The 23,618-nt window shown below is 35.8% G+C and overlaps 1 protein-coding gene across 1 annotated transcript in view; it reads left to right on the forward strand.

Annotated features, from left to right (window-relative positions):
• LOC131029161 (elongation factor Ts, mitochondrial) overlaps positions 1 to 23,618 on the forward strand; it is a 96,147-nt gene that overhangs the window by 26,025 nt on the left and 46,504 nt on the right. The window contains exons 5-6 of the mRNA XM_057959557.2: positions 12,184 to 12,368; positions 12,704 to 12,829. Coding sequence (XP_057815540.2) covers positions 12,184 to 12,368; positions 12,704 to 12,829 — 311 coding nt within the window. The remainder of the gene's footprint in view (positions 1 to 12,183; positions 12,369 to 12,703; positions 12,830 to 23,618) is intronic.

The following is a 23,618-nucleotide window of genomic DNA, read 5'->3' on the forward strand; positions in this document are numbered from 1 at the left end:
GAAGGTCAAGAATGGATCATGACAAGTGGCAGACATCCTCCCTAGCTAAGAGGGAGTGTTGAAATAGTAGCTAGCTCAGATACCTGACTATTGTATTTTAATGTTGTCAATGACAATCAAAATCCACATGTATTATCTCTCATGTAATTCAAACTATTTAGGGCTGGGCCCAAACACATGTAACGTGAAAGCAAATGATGTAACTTATAAATGGCAATGTAATATAAATAAATAAATTAATTAATATGCGATCCGACTTGGGGGTTTGGCGCCAAAGGTTGGATATAAACCAAACATCAAATAAAGTCATTATTCATCATCTCATACGAATGTAATCTGCTCTCCAAATCGGCGATTTCTCCTTCACTTGTGCGAACTTGTTCAAGTCCATTGTGCAAGTTTATTAAGGCTGATTGTGGGGCGAAGTTGTCAAGATCATCCTGCGAATTTGATGAAGACTCTTAATGTGCAAATCTGGTCAAGTCTTCCTTAGTCATCTGCTGCTGATCTCCCTTAGCCATCTGCTGTTGATAAGGGCTGCAATCTTCATTGTTGTGTAAGAAGAGATTGTGATCTGCTAACTCGCTGATTGGTCAGCAATCTGAGATAAGTTCATTGCCTTGTAATTGCCTACATTTGAGATAATACATATTGAATTTTGAGGCTGGGTTTTTCACCTCCAAGAGGGAGGTTTTCCCAGGGTGTTGGTGTGTTTTGTCTTGTGTTTTCATTTCTGTTACTGTTTATCTACAGTTTGTTATAATCTGATTGCTTAAAATTAACATCTGATTGCTTAATATTAACATATTTAAGCTCCCAATCCTTACTTCTTTCCTAATCATCAACCCTAGGGGAGGATGGAGAATTACTATGTTAGGGTGCTAGAAAACTATCCTCTACAAGTAGGCCCAAGGGTTTCAGAAACACTCATCCATACCACCTCTTGGTCCCCCTAAGGGTTCGGGAACACTCGTCCATACCACCTCTTGGGGATCACCTACTTTGTGAGATATTAATACTGCCTTTCCCTAACAAAACCAAACTATCCTCATGAGGGGCAATAGAGAATGATTAAGGATTAGGTCATTAATATACTAATCTCTCATATATTATGAATGTATATGTAAATAAATGAAATTAAGCATAACTGTCATTTAAATCTGATTAACAAATATAAATCTTATTGGCATTATCTTTGTTATATGTATATATAAGAATAAATGAAACAGCTTATATCATAGGCCATGTATCTGCCCCTTATTCCTAATAAAATTCAAATATAATATTACTGCAGATAAGTATTTAGTTCATGAGTGAGATACAACATACCAATCTGCTGTTACAACAATGATTGCCAGTAATATAATATGATCTACTCCTTTGATGATCCTTAAATGGATGATGTGTTGTATAATTATCTCCTCAATGGGATGGAAGGTTATATCTTTCCCATTGGTCATCTTCCTTCCAAGGGTGACAACCCTTAGTATAGTGTCTGCTTTTGACTAGATTGTTAAATGTTATTAACTTAATAAACCCATTTCCCTAAACTCATGTCTCTTCACTAATGACCTGCAGTTGTAAACTAATGAGATTGCGGTCTTAGCCACCATAGACATCGCTGCTTCACTAAGGTTGAGATCACAGCATTGATTAATAATAAAAACGATGTCTTTGATAATAATTAGATATGCCTTGGTCAATGATTGCAGTGTGTATAACACTTCATGGAAATTGCTTTGTTCCCTGAAGACTGTCAAAAGAATAATATTATGAATGCTTAAGTCCTTATCTGTCAACCTTCATCCTTAGAAGAAAATCATGAAGTCTCATAAATGGGTCAATTTTCTGATTAATGGTAAGACCATTTCATGCGACTGGGTCATTGTCAGATCAGGGGCATGACACGTAGTGGCTCATTTTTGTATTTTTACACTCAATACACTCATCAACAAATAGGCAAAGCAACAATATCATAAGCCAAACATACACACTTAGGCAAGACATCGCATTTTATTGAATTATATCAGATCACTCATTATAACAGTGGTTTTCTAATCATAAAAATAATCAATATATAATCAATAATACTTAGGTAAAGTGACATCATTGTATGAAATATGACAGTCAAAAATAATTTAACAGCATATTCTATCTTTGGCATCTTATAGCATGAAAAAGAACAATGAACTTAAAAGATCATATCTAATCTAATCATGATGTAACATCAAAATGTTTCATAATCATCTTGGTATCAAAATGTCATCATAAGATCTACATAACATCATAAATAGTCATGATACAAAAGTATAGTGAAAGCAAAAACATGTGAAAATATGATTGGTTGATTACATAGAAATGGTTAAATCTTTATTTATAACAAAAGGGATAGCTTCCTGCACAAGCTACCTATATAAATGCATTAACTAGGTTCAACGGACCTTTTAATAGATTCTCAAATAAGCTACCTACTTCTGTTAACGATTTACCTAAAACCACCACATACCGCCTCTTACATAAATAATGTTATATGACAAATATGAGTTTTATAATAATTCTTTTACATTAAGCCAAATATGTTGTGTTTGGGAACACAATCCCCTTGGAATTTTTTTCCCCCGAAGCTTGAGGATTAACTGAAATTTTTGCTATGCATCACCTTCATCTTCCTTTTCTTTGTGCTTGACTTGGAAATGAATATTGGAAGCTAATTGAATTGATAGAATATTTGACAATGGTTTGTAATGATGAAACTGATGAATTTGATTTCAAGGAAATCATGTGAATCTTAACTCATCAAACATGTTAGAGTCCATTATCAACATGTGATCAAAACTATTATCGGCATGTATGTTCAATGAGAGTTCCAAGAAATAATCATTATCCAATGGGATTTCTAAGGGAGAGGATTAATGGCAAACACTCTCCTCCACTGCTTTCTCTTGATTGTCTATAATCTCTTTTGCTTTTCTTTCTATAAATTGACTTTATCATCATCCAATGTATCATTAATGAGATATTTATCAAAGAGAAGTATAGATATTTTCCTTACCTCATGCTCATTGTACTAGTTAGAACATAGAAGCAAATATTTTTCTTGAGAATATCTCTGCAACCAAAAGATAAATATATTCTCAATTTCTTGGGATAATATTGGGAACCCAAAAAAATGCAGAAAAATAAGAAAAGGGAAATGCTTTCAAAAAAATTTGTTACCATCCTAATTGCATAGAGTGAGAGTGAAAAGAAAGGAAAGTGCACACCATGAATTGTTGAAATATGGATTTTTCTCATTAATTTTGAAATCACCGATTATAGTGCGCACATCGTACAATGTGTGACTACATAGTTTGCTTTCAAAGTTTGAACCCTCAAAATCAATTACAAACTACAAAATACGAATTTCAAGCTATAAAGTACAAACTACAAAGAAACATAATGCAAATGGAGCCAATGAGGCTAGATGCCATGTGTAATGCCCCCTAGTGGGAGTAAGCCTGTTTCCCATAATTAAACTGTATATCACCACACTTATCATGCTTTCAGTTAGATTATTAAAACTAGAGAACAATTAATTATTCATAATACAACAAATTATTATTATATTTAGGCCCCATCCTTAACTTCTTTCCTAACCCTAATGGAGGATGGGGATTTACTATCATAGGGCGCTTGGAAACCAGTCTACAAGTAGGCTCCCTCAAGGTTTCAGGGCTCTGTCCATATCCCATCTTGGGATTACCTATCTTGTGAGGATTTACCCCACCTCTCCCAACACACACCAACCTATCCTCTCGCAGGCAATAGTAAATGATTAAAGACAAGGCCATTGATATTATAGTGTTTCATGCATTATGAATGTATAAGAAATTAAGTATAAATCTGATCTATTTGTAATGTCCCCTAATGGGACCTCTTATATTCTGACCTTGAATCACAATTTAGTGCATAGTGATTACAATAGAGGGACACTATTGTCAACTAAGCTTGGTCTGGACCCTGCACAACGGATTGGTCAACATTTCCATTGTGCCTTGATAGACTATATATTCAGCGTTCTTATATATTGCATGGTTATATGAAGGATTCAACGACCCTTTCTCTCCCTACACCAGTTCCCATTATGGAGCTCAAGGAGAATCACCCAATGTGGCTCGAGTCTATCCCTCTCCAACAAGCCGAAGAGCACCAAGGACCTCATCAACTTGGCCTCTTGGCCCACACTTGGGGTTGGCATACTTGCTGGAGCCTAGTGCGCACATATCACTATACGATCGATTATCGAAGCGCCTATCAAACTCCGCTTCCAATCGGGCACATGACCATCTAGACTATCCCTCATTCGGAAAAGCTCTTGCTTCCTTGTTTTCTCCCTCCATAATTGGATGGTGAGATTGAAAGGTATTATAGACTCCATCATATAATTTACTTAATTGTCATATGATCAGTTAGTGATAGAGAGGCATTATTAAACTGTCATACATATTGCAGTCTATATTAATATTACTATTAAATTCTGCATAAGAACATTATCGCACTTCATATGTTAAGCATACATATTCAGCTCATCCCCATGCATACCACCAAGAACCAAGATTTTACTGCCTGTAACTTAATAACAGTTCTGATCTAATCTGATCCATGGTGATGTCACCGGATGCTTTTGATTCCTTTTCTTTATATCTCTCAAATTGAGGGAGAGGTCACACCTTTTCATTATTTATGCCCTGTGGCAAGAGACATGCCCTTTCCACCATTAGCACCCTTTGAAAGAGTGCAACTCTTCATTGTATCTGCCCTTTGAAAGGGACACAACCTTTCATGATCAGATCTGCACTTATTTAAACCAGATCTGCACTTATTTAAATCAGATATGTACTTCTGATTCCACAATTATCCCCTTCTCAAATGAGATGCTCTTCTCCCTTTTATATCCCATGTTTGAGGGAGTAACAACTTTTTCTTCCGTGTCTTTTGACCATTCATAAACTCAATTAAATTTTAATTATATTATTTTATATTTTAATTTAAATATTATTTTTATTCTTTTGTATTTTAATATTATTATTTATTATTAAATTCTATTTCAAAGTGGGGACATTACACTATTATTATTATTATTATAAAATGCAATCTTACTGACAATGCTTCTTTGTATGTATAATGTATTCATAACATAATATACTATAACTTGAAGTTGATAAATACAACTTCAGAGATCCCAAGACCACCTGCAAGCAAAATATCTGTTACAAGAGAAGAATGGAGGCAAAAAAGCAATAATGGCTCTGAAGAAAAAGATTATCATTCAGAGAGGGAATGAAAAAAGAAATACAATACAATCCTTATAAAAGGATATTATGCAACCCTAAAGAAACCCTAAAGGGATGATGTGTATTTAATAATTTTAAATACCTACAATATTATTAAATGCCTAAGTTTAGCTTAAGTGTAGAGGATAATAGACTAATAATTATTAGCTAATACAAGATAACTCTAACACCCCCCCTAATATGAATTTAGGGAGTAGCTAAAAACAACTAAGGACTAAAAATGCATGTAAACAAAATGCATGAAAGTAACAATGGGTCCCGACAACTAGGCTTGATGAGGTACCCAAGTACAAATGATCTCTCACAACTGGAGAAAATGAGAAAACCTCATGGGAAAAACTCCTCTCTTAAAGAGAGAAATATAAGTGAAGGATTGAAGAAGCCTCCAAACAAGAGAATGTCCTAGAAAAAAGGAACAAAGGATGAACATGAAGAACACCACTGAAACATGAAGCTGCAAACACTGTCGAAGAATAACTATCGATCTGAAGAACCTCCATTGAAATAGAAGATGATCAGGTAGAGAAGACTGTAATCTGCATGAGGGCAACATGAGTGCCCTCAAATAACACTACTCGAATCAGATGGCAAACAAAGGCAAACAACCGAACTCGAAGATACAGATGGCAAAAACACCAAATTTTGAAGAGCTGATAAATCGAAGATGGAAGGTTGCCTCCAAAAATAGGAATGAAAGAGTGTCCATATGGTAAATGATCCATCTCATCGAAATGCATAGGTAACTAGCCACTGCATCCACCTAGTACATAGGAACAAATACTGAATACATAGCTCACTCCAACGAACCAAGGAAGCATTAGAACCAACAATCAATAGGAGAAACCCCCCATAATGCTGACAAGGGAGAGGCGATAGGTACACTGAAACTGAATGCCAAGAAAAATTGCATGATGAAGAATCAGGAACATCGAGAGTGTAGCAGAAAGTACAAACACATATAAAAGCTAGTGTCGTGGAAGGAACAAGAACACTCACTTGACACACATCATGAGGTTAATGTCATGGAAGGAACACTTGCATGACAAAGGTAGATAGCAAACAAAGGCAAACATCAAACCTCCCATGGCACTTTATAATGGAGTGCGAGTACAATAAGGCACAAGATGTGCAAGATCCCAAGCATGCAAGGCATAGTGGCATTTTATCTCAATGCATTTGCAGAAAGGAAAATGCTTACAGTTAAGGCTCAGAATGTCAAATAAAAGACACAAGACTGGAAATACATGAAGAACAGTAAAAAACAAGTCATCCCACGCAAATGAGAAGTTTTCACGACATCATATGTCCAAGTAATTCACTAGTGTGAAAACACAAAAAACTGAATAAAATATACCTGGAGTAAAATCTGGAAAAAGTGCATGGATGGCTTGAACTGAAACACTGTCCCAACGTCGCTAGAATCGCCGAAAATGGAGAAACTGGTAGAAAGATACAAGCTCGGGACTAAAAACAACACCTCTGACTTCAAATGGCTATAGAATGTACCAATAGAAAAACAAGGTGATGAAACCCACAAATTTGGAAAGTAGACGAAACCAGCTTTCCAACGATATCTTGTTTGCCAAAAAACGATATCGTATGCCCAAGTTATGTCCAAAAGAAAAAAACCCCTCTTTTAGGGCACAAAGAGGGTCTTCGGGGCTATGCAAAGCTGTTCGTATTGTTGATGTCAGCGGAATATTCCAAAAAAAAACATTTCCTCAGTCAGAAAAAATCTTCTTGCTGGCAAAAAAAACGGCCCAAAAGGTGACCGGTGGCGGGATTGGGAGCCGGTGACCGGAGGCATCGACGGAGCGGATGGGAGGCCAGAGGGCGACGATGGAGCGGATTGGAGGTTGGAGGCAAACCCAAGGCACAAGGGCCGGAGATGAGCCTTGCTGTAGGTGGTGGGGTAGGGTTCATTGCCTGCTGTGGGCCGTACGGACTTGCAGAGGCCCCCCCCCCCCAAAGTGCTTCTAAAAACTAAACTTCAAAAAAAGAAACGGTTTTTCACAATTTTTTGTATTTGGCTTGGGTATGTCGTTAAATTGCCTGCAATTTAATAATTTTTTTTGATTCTTCTCGAAATCTGTTCCCAGAAAAGGGCAAAAAACAAAAAAAAATTCCAGAGCCAAAGTTGTCCAAATTGGACAAATTTTATATGAAAATGGGGGTTTTTGGGTGATCTGAGCTCAACAGTGAGGTCTGTTTGAGCCCAAAATGTCTAGAAACAAAGAAGCACCCCAAATTCAAAATAAAAAAAAACTCTATAAATCTTGAAATCCTAGCCTCCAAAAAAATCTTCTGAAAAAAAATTAGGAACAAGTAGCAGTTGAGGTAGGCTTTGATACCATGAAGAAGTTGAGAAATACAACTTTAGAGATCCCAAGAAGACCTGCAAGGAAAATACCTGTCACGAGAATAATGGAGGCAAAAAAGCAATAATGGCTCTAAAGAAAAAAAATATCATTCAGAGAGGGAATGAAAAAAGAAACACAATACAATCCTTATAAAAGGATATTATGCAATTGTAAAGAAACCCTAAAGGGATAATGTGTATTTAATAATTAGAATGTCTACAATATTATTAAATGCCTAAGTTTAGCTTTAAGTGTAGAGGATAATAGACTAATAATTAAATAAATAATTATTAGCTAATACAAGATAACTCTAACATAACTTGTATTACATTTATATATAGAAATGCAGACATAACACAACATAAATTAACAAGTATATGATCATAAGCACAATACAACTTATTAGTCTGCTGCTCTGCTGCTGATAATATTTTAATTCTGATTTCCTCTTTATACAGACTCCACGTTTCTTATTCTTTTTCTCCTTCGATGTCCTTTTTCTGTATGTTGGGTGTGATCTTCTTATAAACCTCCATCGGGGGTGGAGAGTTATGACTTTCTCCTTGAGTTATGACCATTGAATGGGTAGTGTCCCGTAACCGTATGACTCATCATGCTTAACCTGCTCATAATATTTTATTGTTTCCTTCTAATTAATCATCCATCTTGTTCTAGAGGAGATCACTAAGGGTCATTCAAATAAATCTCATCGTCTTCATTCTACAATATCTCAACTTCTGACAACAGGCAACTGTAGCAAGTATCTACGATCCATGAAGTCTTAGTAGGACAATTATATTGGGGTGCATGACAATTATATATATTATGACCAGATTGAGGGGCATGACAATTTTATATATTATGACCAGATTGAGGGGCATGACAATTTTATATATTATGACCTTAAGTCAGCAGAAGCTCCCGAGTCCAATTCGTGGACAAATATAGGGATGTGGGGGAATTTGATCCTGACATTATATTTTATATTATAGACAGATTTCCCAAATTGATTGATTCCATCTATATTCCTAAGTTTGGTATTGATTATCTTATGCTATCGTGGACATGAATGGGAGGTGGGATGGCTGCGTGAACACCCAACTCAAACAAGGCATATCGTGTGATCTGATTGTTGCTGTTAGTGACATCTCTGTTCTGCAGAATGCTGTTCCAAGAAACACATCGATGACTCTTTTGCTAGTGTCTTTATTACATCCATCTTCCTCTGCTTCTACTCAGCTGTTGCTCTTCTTGATGTTTTCTTTGGAGGACACCCCTCTCTACTCGGTGCATATGGTTTCACTGTTTTGGTCTAGTGTCATGGTGGGGACATGATACCATGAAGTACAATCCACTAGGAAGGAGGCTATGATTTTTGATGATGAAACTTTAACATTATGCTTAGTCTTGACTTGATTCAACTGCGTTTCGTCAAATACATTGGCCATCGTAAACTTATCAAAGTCTAGCTATTAAGTAGCGAGCCATTTCTAGTCAAATTTCCATCTTGTCAAATTCAATTGGCTGGTTATCCTTGGCAGTAACTAATATAATAAAATTTAATGGCACTCCCCAATACAATTAAATTTAATGTGTTAGTTTGACAGACCAGACCCTATATTAAATAAGAATTATAATTGCAATTTGCAGGAAAGGAATAAATACAATTTACAAATGGAAAGGCACGTTCTCCTTACCTTGAAGTTTTTATCGGGAGGCAAAGTTTGTGGTGGTTAAAAACCAAATCATTCATCCGCTTTTAAGTCAAGCAGCTTGGTTTCTTAGTGTGTAAGTTTTCAAATATAGTCAAAGAACGCTCAAAGCAGATTAGCCACGCCAGTTGGCTCAAATGTGCATCACCACCAATTTTATTTTTTAGCATCTTTGCCAAAATAATTCCACAATTGGCTATGAAAAATTAAATTTTATCAACATTCCATTATGTTAGAGACTGTAAACCTCAAAACAAAGTAACCAACTTTTAATTTTGCAAGAGATGAGAAGGAAAAAGTTAATTGCACACTGCCAAGTACTTGGTTTTAAAATGGTTCAGCCTTCTACAACACAAAGAGTGGCAAAATCTATTTCCTGGCTGGTATGTGGGCAACATTGTAATGGCTGACTTTTAGCCTTTTGATTCAGGGAGAAATCTCTTGATACATTGGAAGAGGTCCTCATTCTCCTCTTCATCGAGATTTAAGGAGTCATTGTAAACAATGCTAGATTGAAGAAGTTTCCAACAAAGTGAATGACACAATGTATCTGTCTATCCTGATTTGCATCAATGACCTCCCATTTTGGCACATCCTTGGTTGTCTCATGGTCCATCTTCACATTGATAGCCTCTTTGGCCCTATACATTGGTAGTTTGTTGGGGATTTATTCCTATTGACTAGTTGCAACACTTTGACTAAAGACTTGCAAATAACACATTCTTCTCTACCTCATTTTTAACCATTTGTAATATTGACAAAGCCAATCTGACCACTCATTAGAAATAGACATTTGTTTCAAATTCATCTTTTGGCATAAAGAGTTTGCTATGTTGGGAAGTGGGTGGCAAATCTTGTGAACCCTAGATAAAGAAATTCCTTTCTATTAGTGAAGGTATGCATCATATGTTTTACCCTTATGTGATTGTAGATGAGTTTTCTGATGCTTTTAGCCTTGTTCAATATGGATTTAATCCTTTCAATTTTTTCCAATGTCCTTCAGGATTAAATTAAGAATAAAAAGCTTAAAACTATATATTGTAAAGCACATTGTCTAAATATATTCTAAAGAATATTTTAAGTTATATTTATAACTAAAAGTTCCCAAGTCATAGAATACGATGATTTTCATGGGTGAGGTTCGAATTTAATCGAATTTCAAACTTTTATAAAAAAATTGTTCAAATTCGTCCATAAATTTGGCAACTGCTAGGTCGCGGGTGTCTGTAGAAACGTTCGTGTAAAATTCGTATGGCAGAAACATTAGCATTTTTTAGGGTATATTTGTCGAGGTTTTGACGAATTTCTTAGAGGTTTGAAGGTCGCGCAATACTCACCTCTCAACCATGTCTGTCCGTTTTGAGGGTTTTTTGCTCTTTTTGTTTGTCGCGTGACTGAAGGTATATGTTTGAGCCCGCCATTGAAGCTATTTTTTCGTGCTTTGTGGGTGTGAACCCCTGCCCCATCGCCGCTGTTTCCCACGCGGTGCCGCCATCGAAGCTCTTTGTCCGTTGCAAACTCGACTAGTAATGCCTTCAACGCAAGGAGGCATATTAAATTTAGTTTTGTGATTTTGATTCTTAAGATTTCATATTAAATGTTTGTCATTTTAATTATTAATATTAAATAGATTAAAGTTTCATATTAAATTTATGTCATTTTAATTTTCTTATTATTATTAAATAGATTTAGATTTATTGATTATATTAGCATTTTTATTTTAAATAAAAATATTATATATTTAAGTTAAGATTTCACATTAAATGTATGTTATTTTAATTTACTTATTAATATTAAATAGATTAAAGATTTCATATTATATATATGTTATTTTAATTTACTCATTATTATTAAATAGATTTAGATTTATTTATTGTTTTATCATTTTTATTTATATTGAATAAAAATATTATATATTTAAAAATAATAGTAATTTATATAAGGCGAATTTATGTTTGTTGGGTCGCGGATGATGTCTCCTTAAACTTTACCAACCCAGTTTTAGCATATTTCTTGATAATATATAATTTTAGGAAGTTTAAGTATTTGCACATTATATATCTCCATTTTGTGCAATTAGGATGCTAGACTTGACACCTTGCATTTGCTATAAAATTTGTGAAATATTATCAAGAAATCCATTTTGTGCATATTATATATATTATACATATATTTAAAAATAAACAAAATTATATAAGGCGAATTTTATCCGAATTTTTTTTTTTTGAATTTTTCCAGGTCGAATTTCATCCGAATTTCATGGCTGTCGAATTTGAATTCGAATTCGAACCTTGTGACTTAGACTAAAACAAATATAATATACTTTAAAAAATTCTTTTAAGGGTTTAGGGTTAGGGCTTGAAATTTTACTTTTAAATTTTTAGTTCTTATTCTTAATTTTATCTTAGGAAACACATCCTATTATCATGAATAGTCTGTAAGATATATATATATATATATATATATATATATATATATTTTAAAGCACAAATATGTTTTTCCCATTATTTAACTAGCTTTGTTTTGGTTTAGTGAAAAAAGTTCACAGCTTTGCCATCATAAATGGCCAGGAATAGAAAAAAGTCTACATAGAATTATAGTAAGCAAAGAGATTGGTTAATGTCATTTGTGCTCCAGTGGCTATGCTTTCTGGTTCTTCCCAAGTGATTGCTTGCATTTACCTGAAGCATATTTGAAGATATGAGCTACTATCACAAGTAGTTGAACACGTCTCTTTCAAAAAATTGGTCTCTAATGATCATTGTGTTGTGGATGCAGGGCTTGGTCGTATGGCTGGCCTCTTGACATTGGAGGCTGAAAATGGGGGTGCACCATCGGATGCACTTCAAAGGGTGGGCTTAAATGTTGCCATGCACATTGTTGCATCTAGGCCTCAATTTCTCTCAAAGGATCACGTTTCAACAGAAGCTTTGGAGGCTGAGCGTGACATCCTTAAAACTCAGGTATCATACTTTGGAACCCTGATATATAAAGTGTTTTAAATGTGCTCTTTGTCATGCCCTCAAAGAATTGTGAAATATGCAAGTAGCTGATTCTCTTTTATCTAGATGCTATGAGTGAGAAGTATCGATGTGGTTTAAAGAATTCCAGGCTTTTATATTAGGAGCAAATTAAGCAAAACATTAGTTGATGCTTACATACAACATGCTTTAGTTTCACACTGAGTTTGACTTGACTTCGACTTGTATTAGTTTAAATATATTCACAACTTTTTTTTTATGGTTCTGCTCAATTATTCTAATCATTTATTTCTGGTTTTATTTCTTTGTTTTGGCAGGCTGCTGTTTCTGGAAAACCTCAGGCTGCCATAGAGAAAATGGTGGAAGGTCGGTTAAGGAAGTTTGTGGAGGATGTTGCACTTCTGGAGCAGAAGTTCGTGATGAATGATAAAGTAAATGTTAAGGTATGCAGGGAGTTTGCCTCCAAACTCTTCTTTCCTTCAGCTGTTTCCTCGGTGCCAGTCAATACTCTTCACAACTTTTGTCATCATTTAAGTTTTTGTATGTTCCATTGATTCATGGACCAGAAGCAGTTTGCTTGAAATCATGTTGTAGGTGTGTAAAGGATTGGTTGTGTTTCTTCCAAGCAGATGGATTTTAATTTTTTTCTGTTTTCAGCCATAATGGCTTTTTCTTGTGTTTGGTAAATTGAAATTCCTTCATATACATTAGCACTGGAGCTATAGTCATGGGTGTTAATGGTTCAATGTGAATGAGGTTTGAACCGTTTCACTAATGTCATTGCTTCACATACCATAACACCATGGCCCACTGGACCTGTCAGTTGTTATGTTTATATGCCAGAAGTTGGGTGGAGTTGACTGGTTATCATGAGAATTCATTAATTGCTCGGTAAAAGGGTCCATTTTCACCAACATTGCATGGTGTGTAGTATGTACAACTATAATTTTAGTGGGCTTAAATATTCTGGTTTTACAAAGATTCAAAATTCAGATTTCTTGCATTCTGGTTCTTCTATGAGAAATCATAATCTATTTTCTCTTTGTATATGGTCAATTCAAACCTTATTCACTGGCAAACTTAGAAAGTCATAACCGAGGGACCATTTAGTCAAATTTTGTACTCAGTGTACACTGCCTTTTTGCATTTCCAAACACAGGAAGGAAGACCACTGGGGTTTGAACCTGTTTAATAAACTGATCAGGTAAAAGCAGATTTAGCAACTGAAGGTTTTGAGGGCTTGCCAAAACAGAGGCACTAATAAAAGATACAGTGAGGTTTATTGAATCCAAGAGCCCTTTTACTCTGAAAATGGATCAGTCAAAATTAGTCACAAGATACTATCATGTCTTGAAAACTTTCTAATGCACTAGTCACAAGACAAGATAGATTTATGAAGGCAAAAGAACACAGGGGGTTATAGGAGTATTGAAAGTTGGAAAACCAGTTAAGAAGCTTTTCTGGATATGTCATGTCCCCTCCTTGATCGTTATATATATCACAAGACATAAATGAAATAATAATAATTATTAATTAATATAATAATTACCAAAAAATGATTATTTGAAACTTAATTATTTATTAAATATTATTATTTAAATAATATTTATTTAAATAATAATAATATTCTTGAAATATTCAAATCAAATAAATTAATATTATATTATAATCACTCGCAAATATTATAAAAGAATATTACATATTACATAAAAATTAATGTACAACAATTCAAAACAGAAATCAAGGCATATGATTCAATTAAAATCTCTAAACTTATCTTACAACCATGATAGCGCTTTATGATAGAAAAGATATTGAACAGTTCGTATGATCCATATTTAATTTCCATTAAAGAAATAAGTCCTCTAGAATGAATTCAGATTCAAGTAAGTTGCAGAAACACTAAAGACGTGAAGTAAGTTTTTACAGCCCAAAACAAAGATGTGAAACAGTATGTGCACTTGATCATCACCAGTCACAGTTTTGTTTAAACCAAATTACGAAGGATTGAATATATTGTCTTAAGAGTATATCAGGGCGATAAGAAAGTGTCATTTAATTGCTTATTAAAAACGTAAAGAGAAAAGGCTTTACTAGCATCGGTAGTAATGATATTATGATCGTGAAGTAAAGGGGCTTTATTATCGATACTAATGATATTAATCAAAACTGTTAGTAAACTTGACTTAACCGATTGTTTTGAATCGGTTTGAATAGAAGAAGATGTGATTATTATCACAACCTTTGGGTTAGAAAAGGATGCAACTCTTTCTTGCATGGGTACATAAAGGATATGTAAGGGAAATGAAATCAGTTAGACAGGGGATGGGCACATAGAAGAGGAGAATTGGAACTATTAGGCAAGCCATAGGCAGCAAACATTCTTGTTCTCGGTGGTATGCATGAGGATGGCTTAATACATATGCTTGATATATGAAGTCTGATAATGTTTATGCAGAATTTAATACCAATATTAATATAGACTGCAATAAGTATGACAGTCATATTTAATATATAGTGGTAGACCAGAGCTGACGCATGTCAGATCTGTCTGCCTTTACAGCCACCATTATACTAACAACTTATGCTTTTAGGCAGTGGTGGTATTAGTGATTTATACAAAAAGGTAATAATAAATGTATTAATAATTTATGAATTGGTAATTAATAAATATATAAATGATTTATAATATAATATAATGTATTTATTTGTTCAAATCAGAATAAAGATAATATTGATGTAATATCAATAAGAATACATATACATATACATATACATATATATACGTGTATGTATCTATAGGGCTTTAATCAGACAAATAAAAAATATTAGATTGTAAATCAGAAAGAGCTCATAAGATAATAAACAGTAAGAAAAACGTTTCTGTATATAATCCTTGCTACTGCTGTCAGTATTCAAGAAGTTGGGAATTGAGATTTTCCAAAGAGGGGCGGTCTAAATCAAATTAATACGATGAGTCCCAAGACACGGTAGGGATCAGCGACCCATAAACCTTGAGGGCATGGTCCTAAGATAGGTAAGGATTTGGATTTGTAAACTTATAATGGATGTATGATAGTTGAACAATTTACTTATTAATAAATAAATTGGTTGAACAATGGAATATGACCGATTTGATTCTTGTTAGGATAGATTTGTCTTCTAACCAATTTAGTTGAAGTCATAAGCTAAGTCACAGAAATTGGCGATTTTCAAGAATGAAGCTCGATTTTTATCGAATTCCAAACTTCTATAAAAAATTCGTTCAAATTCGGCCATAAATTCATATGGCCATGACGCCATTTTTTTTTAATTAGAGTTAAAATTTAAAAAGAGTTTTCTTAGGTTTTTGAAAAGCGCTTAGGTTTTTTTTTTAAGATTTTCAGCAGATTTTCTCTATGAGGCGCTGCTATTCTTTGTATCTGCAAGACTGCAACTGCTGGGTCGCAGGTATTCTCTGTATCTGCAACTGTTGGGTTGCGATTCGCGGGTTTTCTCTGCAACTGCTGGGTTGCACTCGTGGGTATTTTCTGCAACAGCTGGGTCGCACTCTGCAACTGCTTCATCAGCTAGTCGAATTTATTAGAAGTATACACATTTAAAAAATAAACAAAATTATATAAGGCGAATTTTATCCAATTTTTTTTTTTCGAATTTTTCTCTTGTCCAATTTTATCCGAATTTCATGGCCGTCGAATTCGAATTCGAATTCGAACCTTGTGAGTTAGGTCATAAGTATATGGAAATAGATTAATTATGGTTAAAACAGGCCTAAACCAAGTAGGGGACATTACAGGATACCATGTGGAGTTCAATATGAAAATGGCTACTTGTAATGGATGTGAGTGCTGCCAAATCCGCCACTGAGAAGAACAGCTAGAGGGGACAAGTTTGAGTGTAGTTGAACCTGTCACACGTAGAACAAAATAGCAAGGTCATATTGAAGTTGAGGTGTATAGGCATTTCTTCTTGACCTTTTGGAAATCTGAAGCATGTGGGCTTCCTTTTTGGGGCTTTTGTAACTCTAATAATTTGTATGCCTCCATTGGAAATATGTTTTGGGATTTGTCATGTCCCTTATACGCTCCATTCCAATGCTTTTGGACACTTTAACATACACTCCAACATTCTTGGTGAGTACCAGCTTTGTTCAGGAAGGTAGTCTGACAGTTGCAGAGAGTTCTTGGAACCAAGATTAGTACAAAGGTACTTTCCGTGCACGGATCTGACAGTTTGGGAGTAATCCACAGTTCTTGGAGAGGTCCATCATCTTGGGAGAATGCCATGTTTCAAATAGACATTTGTCATATTCACTTTTGCTGTTGGTGGCAAGGTCGGATATCATATTTGGTATATTTTAATATTTTATGTAACTTTGCTGGCTGTAACGAAAATTATTAAAATATTAAATAGTTAAATATTTAAGTTGTAGAAAAATGCAAAATTAAAAGACAGCTTATATTAATCATTTAAAAAGACAATTTATTAAGTTTGAGGGAAATCGTGAATTTTTTATTAAAAGTAATTTTAATTAGGTTTGGATGGAAAAGAATAAAAATGAATGTGTGGGAAAAGCAATCCATTCTATCATTGCATATTTGGAGAAACCCTTGTTTAGAGATTTGGTTCAGCATTCTTCTTGGAGAATGAAAACCCTCTTGGTTAATTGGGAATCAAGAGATGAAGCCCTCTGGTTCTTACGATTGGCTTCACCCAAAAGTCAAATTTGTGCTTAAATGAAATTACAGGTTTACAGGAACTGGTTGGGTTTTGAGGAGTCGTGGAGGTCAAAGGGTCAAAAGTAGAAGAGGCATGGTAAATAGTTGAGGGGAAAAGAAGCTATCTGCAGGGTTTTGATGGAATAAAATTAGTTGAAGTGTTTTTCTTACCAACACAGGAAATTTCATTGTATTTGTGGGGCCCAAACCGCAAGCTGCCACCCTATACATTGGATATTGTAAAAGAAAAAGAATTGCACAGTTTGGAAGGAGCTCATTTGGATGAGCTTAGATGCGGGTCCCATAGTGTAGAGGAAGATACAGTCAGCAAGTTAAAGGATATCAGACCACCCGACACTCACACTTGGCGCCATAAAAATAAGGACAAAAAGAGCTTGTGTAGTGTCTTCACATTGGGATAGACCCATTTTTGCCCAAAGTTAACAATCCCAACAATATAATTCATTTTACCAAAAGCATTAGATTTGCTCTTTAGGCATTGGAACCTGTTTGGATCACATTTGGGTAGATAGAAGTAGGACGACGAGCAATTAGTCATTATGCCCGTTGCGGCGTAAAAATGTGGTTATGTATATTTCCCGGCAAACCTATTATAACTAGACCTGCAAAATATGTATGGGTTCGGGGAAAGCTAAGGGATCTCCAGAATATTGGGTATTTGTTCGTCAAACCAGGTTGAATACTTAATGAAATAAGTGAAGTACTCATTTAAAAGTTATTGAGTTTGAGAGTTAATGGACAATTAACATCATATGAAATGATAAATAAGTTAGCTACTAGAACCTAGACCCTAGCTTATACTAGAACCTAGACCCTAGCTTATACTAGAACCTAGACCCTAGCTTATCCCCCCATAACCAACCATAGTAGAATTTGGAGAGGAAAACCATGAAAGGGCACCCGGAGACTGTTCAGCCCAATTAAGCCCAAGAGCATGAACATCCAGCTTAGACAACTCACCCCTTGGCCCACAAATGGCAGGAACATCTAACTAAGACAATTCTATCCACTTGGGGTGGCCTACTTATTTGAGGGAACTGGTCTACTGCCTCTCTCTAACATATTTCGTTCCATTGCACATATGATTGCTTGTGGGGACAATTTATTTATTAAAGAAACATAATAGATTGACAAAGCTTATTAATATCTTGGTCAAAGATATATTAAAGAGTATAGATGTATAATAACATTTACCCACATTGCATACCAAATACTTGTTAATTCGCAAGTCTGCTGTTTGCCTGAATGTCGATATCTTATATCCAATCTGATCTGATCATTCCATGCCCCTACAAATGAATTCTTCTTCTCTTGATACCTTCCAATATGAGGGAGAAGTCATGCCTCTTCATCATTTCTACTCCTTTGAAAGAGTCACAACTCTTTCTCTTGACTGCTGGCATAACTTAATTATATTTTATTAACTTCTTATTCTAGGAAAGTGCTAACTTAGAGGTAATTGCACCTTTCTACTTCTTAAATACACGTCCTTTGTCATTAGTCAAAAGGGAGTCGGCCTTAAAGTAATAAAAATTAATTTAGTTTAAACACCAAACAGGTCAGCCATAATACAGATATATATTCATCTTTATTTTGAGTCGGCTCTCTTTATGGTGCTGCAATTTGTAACCTCATGCGGGGCATGCCAGCTTGTCGTGGGAAGGAGCTGGTCAAACCATTGCTGTAAAAATTTAGTCAAATCAGCATTATGAAAAACGGAAAGTCAACTATAGGGAAGGCTAGAAGCAGCTGCAAGGAGTTATGGTTCAGAAAATTTTGAAAGACATTTTTTTTAAGGTTGTGTTGATGTGTTTTTTATGCACATGCAAACACAGAATAAAATACCGAAGTATCTTATCCTCTCTTGAACAAAGTTCCCGATTGCTGAAGATCTCGCCGAAGGATCAGTCGAGGCAACTCCAAGGTTCTTGTATGTAGGTTCTCTACTCGTGGATAAGCTCTTTGTGGTATGATGTGATTTTGCTGGAATCACAAGGGGACTTACACTTGATGACTAAACGTCTGATTTGCTTTGAATATTGCTGGAACACAGGATTTCACTAGCCTAGATTTTGAAAAAAAAGAAAAAAGGATGAGGGCGAGGAAAGGATCTAATTTTGACACTAAGAATGTAGGAGCAATGAATGATCTTTGATGAAATTCTAACTAAGTCTTGTTTTGACATCCCAGGACCATCTCCACAAGGTTAGTGCGATCTTCGGAGGAAAGCTTTATGATGTTCAGATCATCGCTACAGGCATAGACACCATTAGGTTGATGCATATCAGTGAAGAAGCGACAATTGAAGTTAGGCTTAAGCTGAATGATTCCAGTTGACTACACAAGGCAAGTCTGCAATCAACAAACTGCTAGTAGTATGGATATACAAATTTCACTATCAATCAAACACATTTCTTCCACTCATCTAATAACATGAAATCAAATCTGAGAAGTATAGAGACCATGCAAATTGTTGAATCGACCCATAGATTTGACCATTTCTTCAATGAAGTTTACAAGTCCTTTAAAACAACATCTTGGCAACAATCTTTGCCTTCTCTTTCTATTCTACTCTAACTGCTATTCTATTTGCTATTAATCATTAGCTATTCTAACCTCTATGAACTAACTATTAACCTTCTAGCTATTAATGACTAACTATTATCCTTTACAAATGAGGAGCCAGGGCTTATATAGTGCCCACAATACAATTCAATGGCTTAGATCAATTTGAGATCAGTGGCCAAGATTTTACAATGAAACCCTAATTAGGGTTTGTTACAACAAACTCAATTCTGGCCAATGAAATAATTGCATTATTTGGACACATGTCTTCTCTGGAATATTCGACCAATGGAGAACCGGGGTAGGTACATCGAAGTTTGTGCCATCTTCCATGAGTTAGGTACATTGAATCTGGACACGCTGAGGTGGACCAACCCGACTGGAGGAGTGATGACTGGGATGCCACCTTGTCTGACACTTCAAATGTTGGACTGGAAGAGGCCACCCTTGATGAGGCTGGGCTAGAGAAGGTCGTCCTTGTCCTGGCTTGGTCTTCTTTCATCTGCCAAAACAAACCAAAAGATGATTAAGGACACATGATAAATTCATTTCAACATAGCATTTTCAACTTAAATCATCAACAAAAAGATATTAACATGAAACTTGCCCAAGATTTTCTCCAGGGACAGACCCTATAAGAATTTCGCCCTGGAGCGAAATTCCAACTTTAGCTCAAAATTCACATTTTTTTGAAGGTCAAACATCTTTCCAAGGCATTCCAAATAGCTTTGCTCACCCTAGTCCAGGCTTGACTTAGCACAAAATTTGGAGAAAAGGATGGTTTTAGTGTTTTTCGCTCTGGATCCTTTGGAAGGGTCAGGAGCGAAATTCTTGCTTGTAGCTCATTTTTCATCATTTCAACTTCAATCCACCTCACAAGGCAAGGAAACACTTATCTTCTTTCATCCAGCCCAAGTTTAACTTGATTTTACAAGGCAAAATAGGTGATTGAAGGATTTTCGCCCTGGACCCTTTGGAAGGGTCAGGAGCGAAATTCTTCCTCTGGCCTAAAATCATTATTTCTGGAGACAACAATCAACTCAAGGGTAATCTCAAAGGCATCTTTCACCTTGGTCTAGGCATGGTTCAACACAAATTTGAAAGGAACAGGTAGATTTTGGGATTTTCGCTCTGGACCCTTTGGAAGGGTCAGGAGCGAAAATCCTGTTTTAGGGTTATTTCCTCATCCTTTCAACTTCAAATCACCTCCAAGACTTAGAACACCTTGCCTCCCTCCTCTCTAGGCCATAAAAATCAAAATTTTACCTTGCCTTGCAAAGAAAATAGTTGGAATTGGGATTTTTCGCTCTGGACCCTTTGGAAGGGTCAGGAGCGATTTTCATCATTTGGCTCAATTCCTTCAAACTTGATAATTATTGACCATTCAAGGACATGCCCAAGGACTTCTTCAATCATGATCCACACTAGATTTGGCATGAAACTAAGGGAAAAGATAGGCTTTAAACAATTTCGCCCTGGACCCTTTGGAAGGGTCAGGAGCGATTTTCCTTTTCTAGCCCAAAATCATCATTTTTTCAATCCCAATCTTCTTTGCAAGGTGAAATTTCATCTCTTTTCGCCTTAGTAACAAAGTTTTAAGCTCAAGCAAGGTTAAAAATATATGCTTGTAAGGAATTTTGATCTGGACCCTTTGGAAGGGTCAGGAGCGAAATTTCCTTTCTTGGCCAAAACACTCATTCCTTAACTCCTTCAAACGTCCTAAAGGCCACAACATTTTCATTCTCCCTATCAACATGCCTTGGACATCAAAATTTGGTTGAACAAGGGAGGAAATGAGTCTTAGGTAGATTTTCGCTCTGGACCCTTTGGAAGGGTTAGGAGCGAAAATCTTGAGTTAGGCTTTGATTGCTCATTCTTCAAACTTCAATCTTCTCTGGAGGCAAACATAGATCATTTTCCACCTAAGGAACAAGGTTTCAAGCCCAAACAAGGTAGCAAATGAGGTTTGTAAGGAATTTCGCTCTGGACCCTTTGGAAGGGTCAGGAGCGAAATTCTCTTTTGGGCTAAAATCTTGATCTTCCAAATCATCCCACTCCCTCTCAAGGCAAGAACATACTAATTCCTCCTTCATCATGCCAACGCCTAGCCAAAACAAGGAAGAAAACAAGAGATATAAGGATTTTCGCTCTAGACCCTTTGGAAGGGTCAGGAGCGATTTTCAAGTTTTGAGCTTGATTCTTGACTTTTCCAACTCCAATACTCTTTGAGAGGCAAGCATAGATCCTTTCTCTTGCATCTCCACCAAGATCCTGACTTTGGCTAGAGGGAAAATGAGTGCTTTCAAGAATTTCGCTCTGGATCCTTTGGAAGGGTTAGGAGCGAAATTCACTTTTTAGGTTAGAATCCTTCATTTTTTTTCACCTCCAAACACTCTCAAAGGCAAGATCACATCAAGACTCACACACAATGCCTAATAAACCAACGCCCATCCAAAAGAAGGAAGGAAAATGAGGGTTATAAGGATTTTCGCTCTGGACGCTTTGGAAGGGTCAGGAGCGAAATTCCTCTCCTAGGCTAGAATCCATCATCCCAAGGTCTAAAATCTCCTCTCCAAGGCAAAGTTGCATCAAACCTTCTCAATTATGCCTCAAAAGTCTACAAACTTGGTCAAGCTAAGGAGAAAAATAGAGGAAATAAGAATTTCGCTCTGGACCCTTTGGAAGGGTCAGGAGCGAAATTCACCTTAGGCCATGATACTGACTTCATTTTTTTGCATTTCTTCATTCAAACAAGTGCTTTTGCCTTCATTCAAGCCTGGGAATGCGTTAGTTCTAGGTTTTGGTCAAAGTAGAATGTCTTATGGAGAATTTCGCTTTGGACCCTTTGGAAGGGTTAGGAGCGAAATTTGCTTTGGACTCTTTGGAAGGGTCAGGAGTGAAATTTGACATTTTGGACTCTCCGTCAGGATCATTTTATGGAATATAACATTTAAGCATCTCTTATACTTTAAGTTATATTCCATATATACTTTCAGGATTTTTGAGAGTGGTTTCGGACCTCCAGGAGTTATATTGCAAAATCTAGTTTTTGGAGGATTCTTCAGTTTTCCAGACTTAGTCAAATTTCAGGATCAGGACATTCTAGACTTAGCCAAATTTCAGGATCAAAACATTCCAGACTTAGCCAAATTTCAAGGCATTTGAAGATCAGGATGACATTTCAGACTTCATCACTCACCAACTCGACCTAGCTCGGACCTTAAAGAATGATATCCACTCACAAAGCAAGACACAATTAGCAACGAGAGTAAAACCAGGCCCTAAGGAAGACTCTCAAAGAAACCCTAATTCTGGGGCCCTGTGGACTCACCCTGGCTCAAGCAAAGCCTGTAATCCAACGATCCCCTCGACAGCACTCATCCTGCAAAGGCTAACAGACAAAACCCTAAAAGACCTAGAAAACAAACCCTAGAAAGCATAAAGCAGGGGTCCCCATTTGCAATGGGGCGATGTGTGAATACGTCACAACAGGTTGCATACCCATACTTGCTGCCACACCTATAGTGCCAATTTTAAATTATAGCATGTCTGTATGAGGGATTGAGGAAAAGTGGTTTCAAGGCATAAGTAAGTATTTGCATTCTCTTGGGTCTGTCTACTATCTTCCTTCAATGCCACATCATCAGCTTGCCTTACAAATTAGGTTCTTTGATATTTGCATGACATGACTTGAATTTACTGTATATATTATTTGTTGCAATTTTTATTCAAATAAATGTCTTTTATGAATGGTTTATTCCAGTATAACAAAAAAAATCAGTTGGGAAGATTCTTATTCATATTTGCAAATTAAAAAAAAAATCAGATTGTCAGGAGTGCAAGGAAAAATTAATTTTTCGGGAATTAAAAAAATTGTGAAAGGAATATTTCAGGGTTCTTTTCAGTGGGATGTGATTACAATTCTACA

This window comes from Cryptomeria japonica, chromosome 1 (genome assembly GCF_030272615.1).
Source record: "Cryptomeria japonica chromosome 1, Sugi_1.0, whole genome shotgun sequence".
Lineage (NCBI taxonomy): Eukaryota > Viridiplantae > Streptophyta > Pinopsida > Cupressales > Cupressaceae > Cryptomeria > Cryptomeria japonica.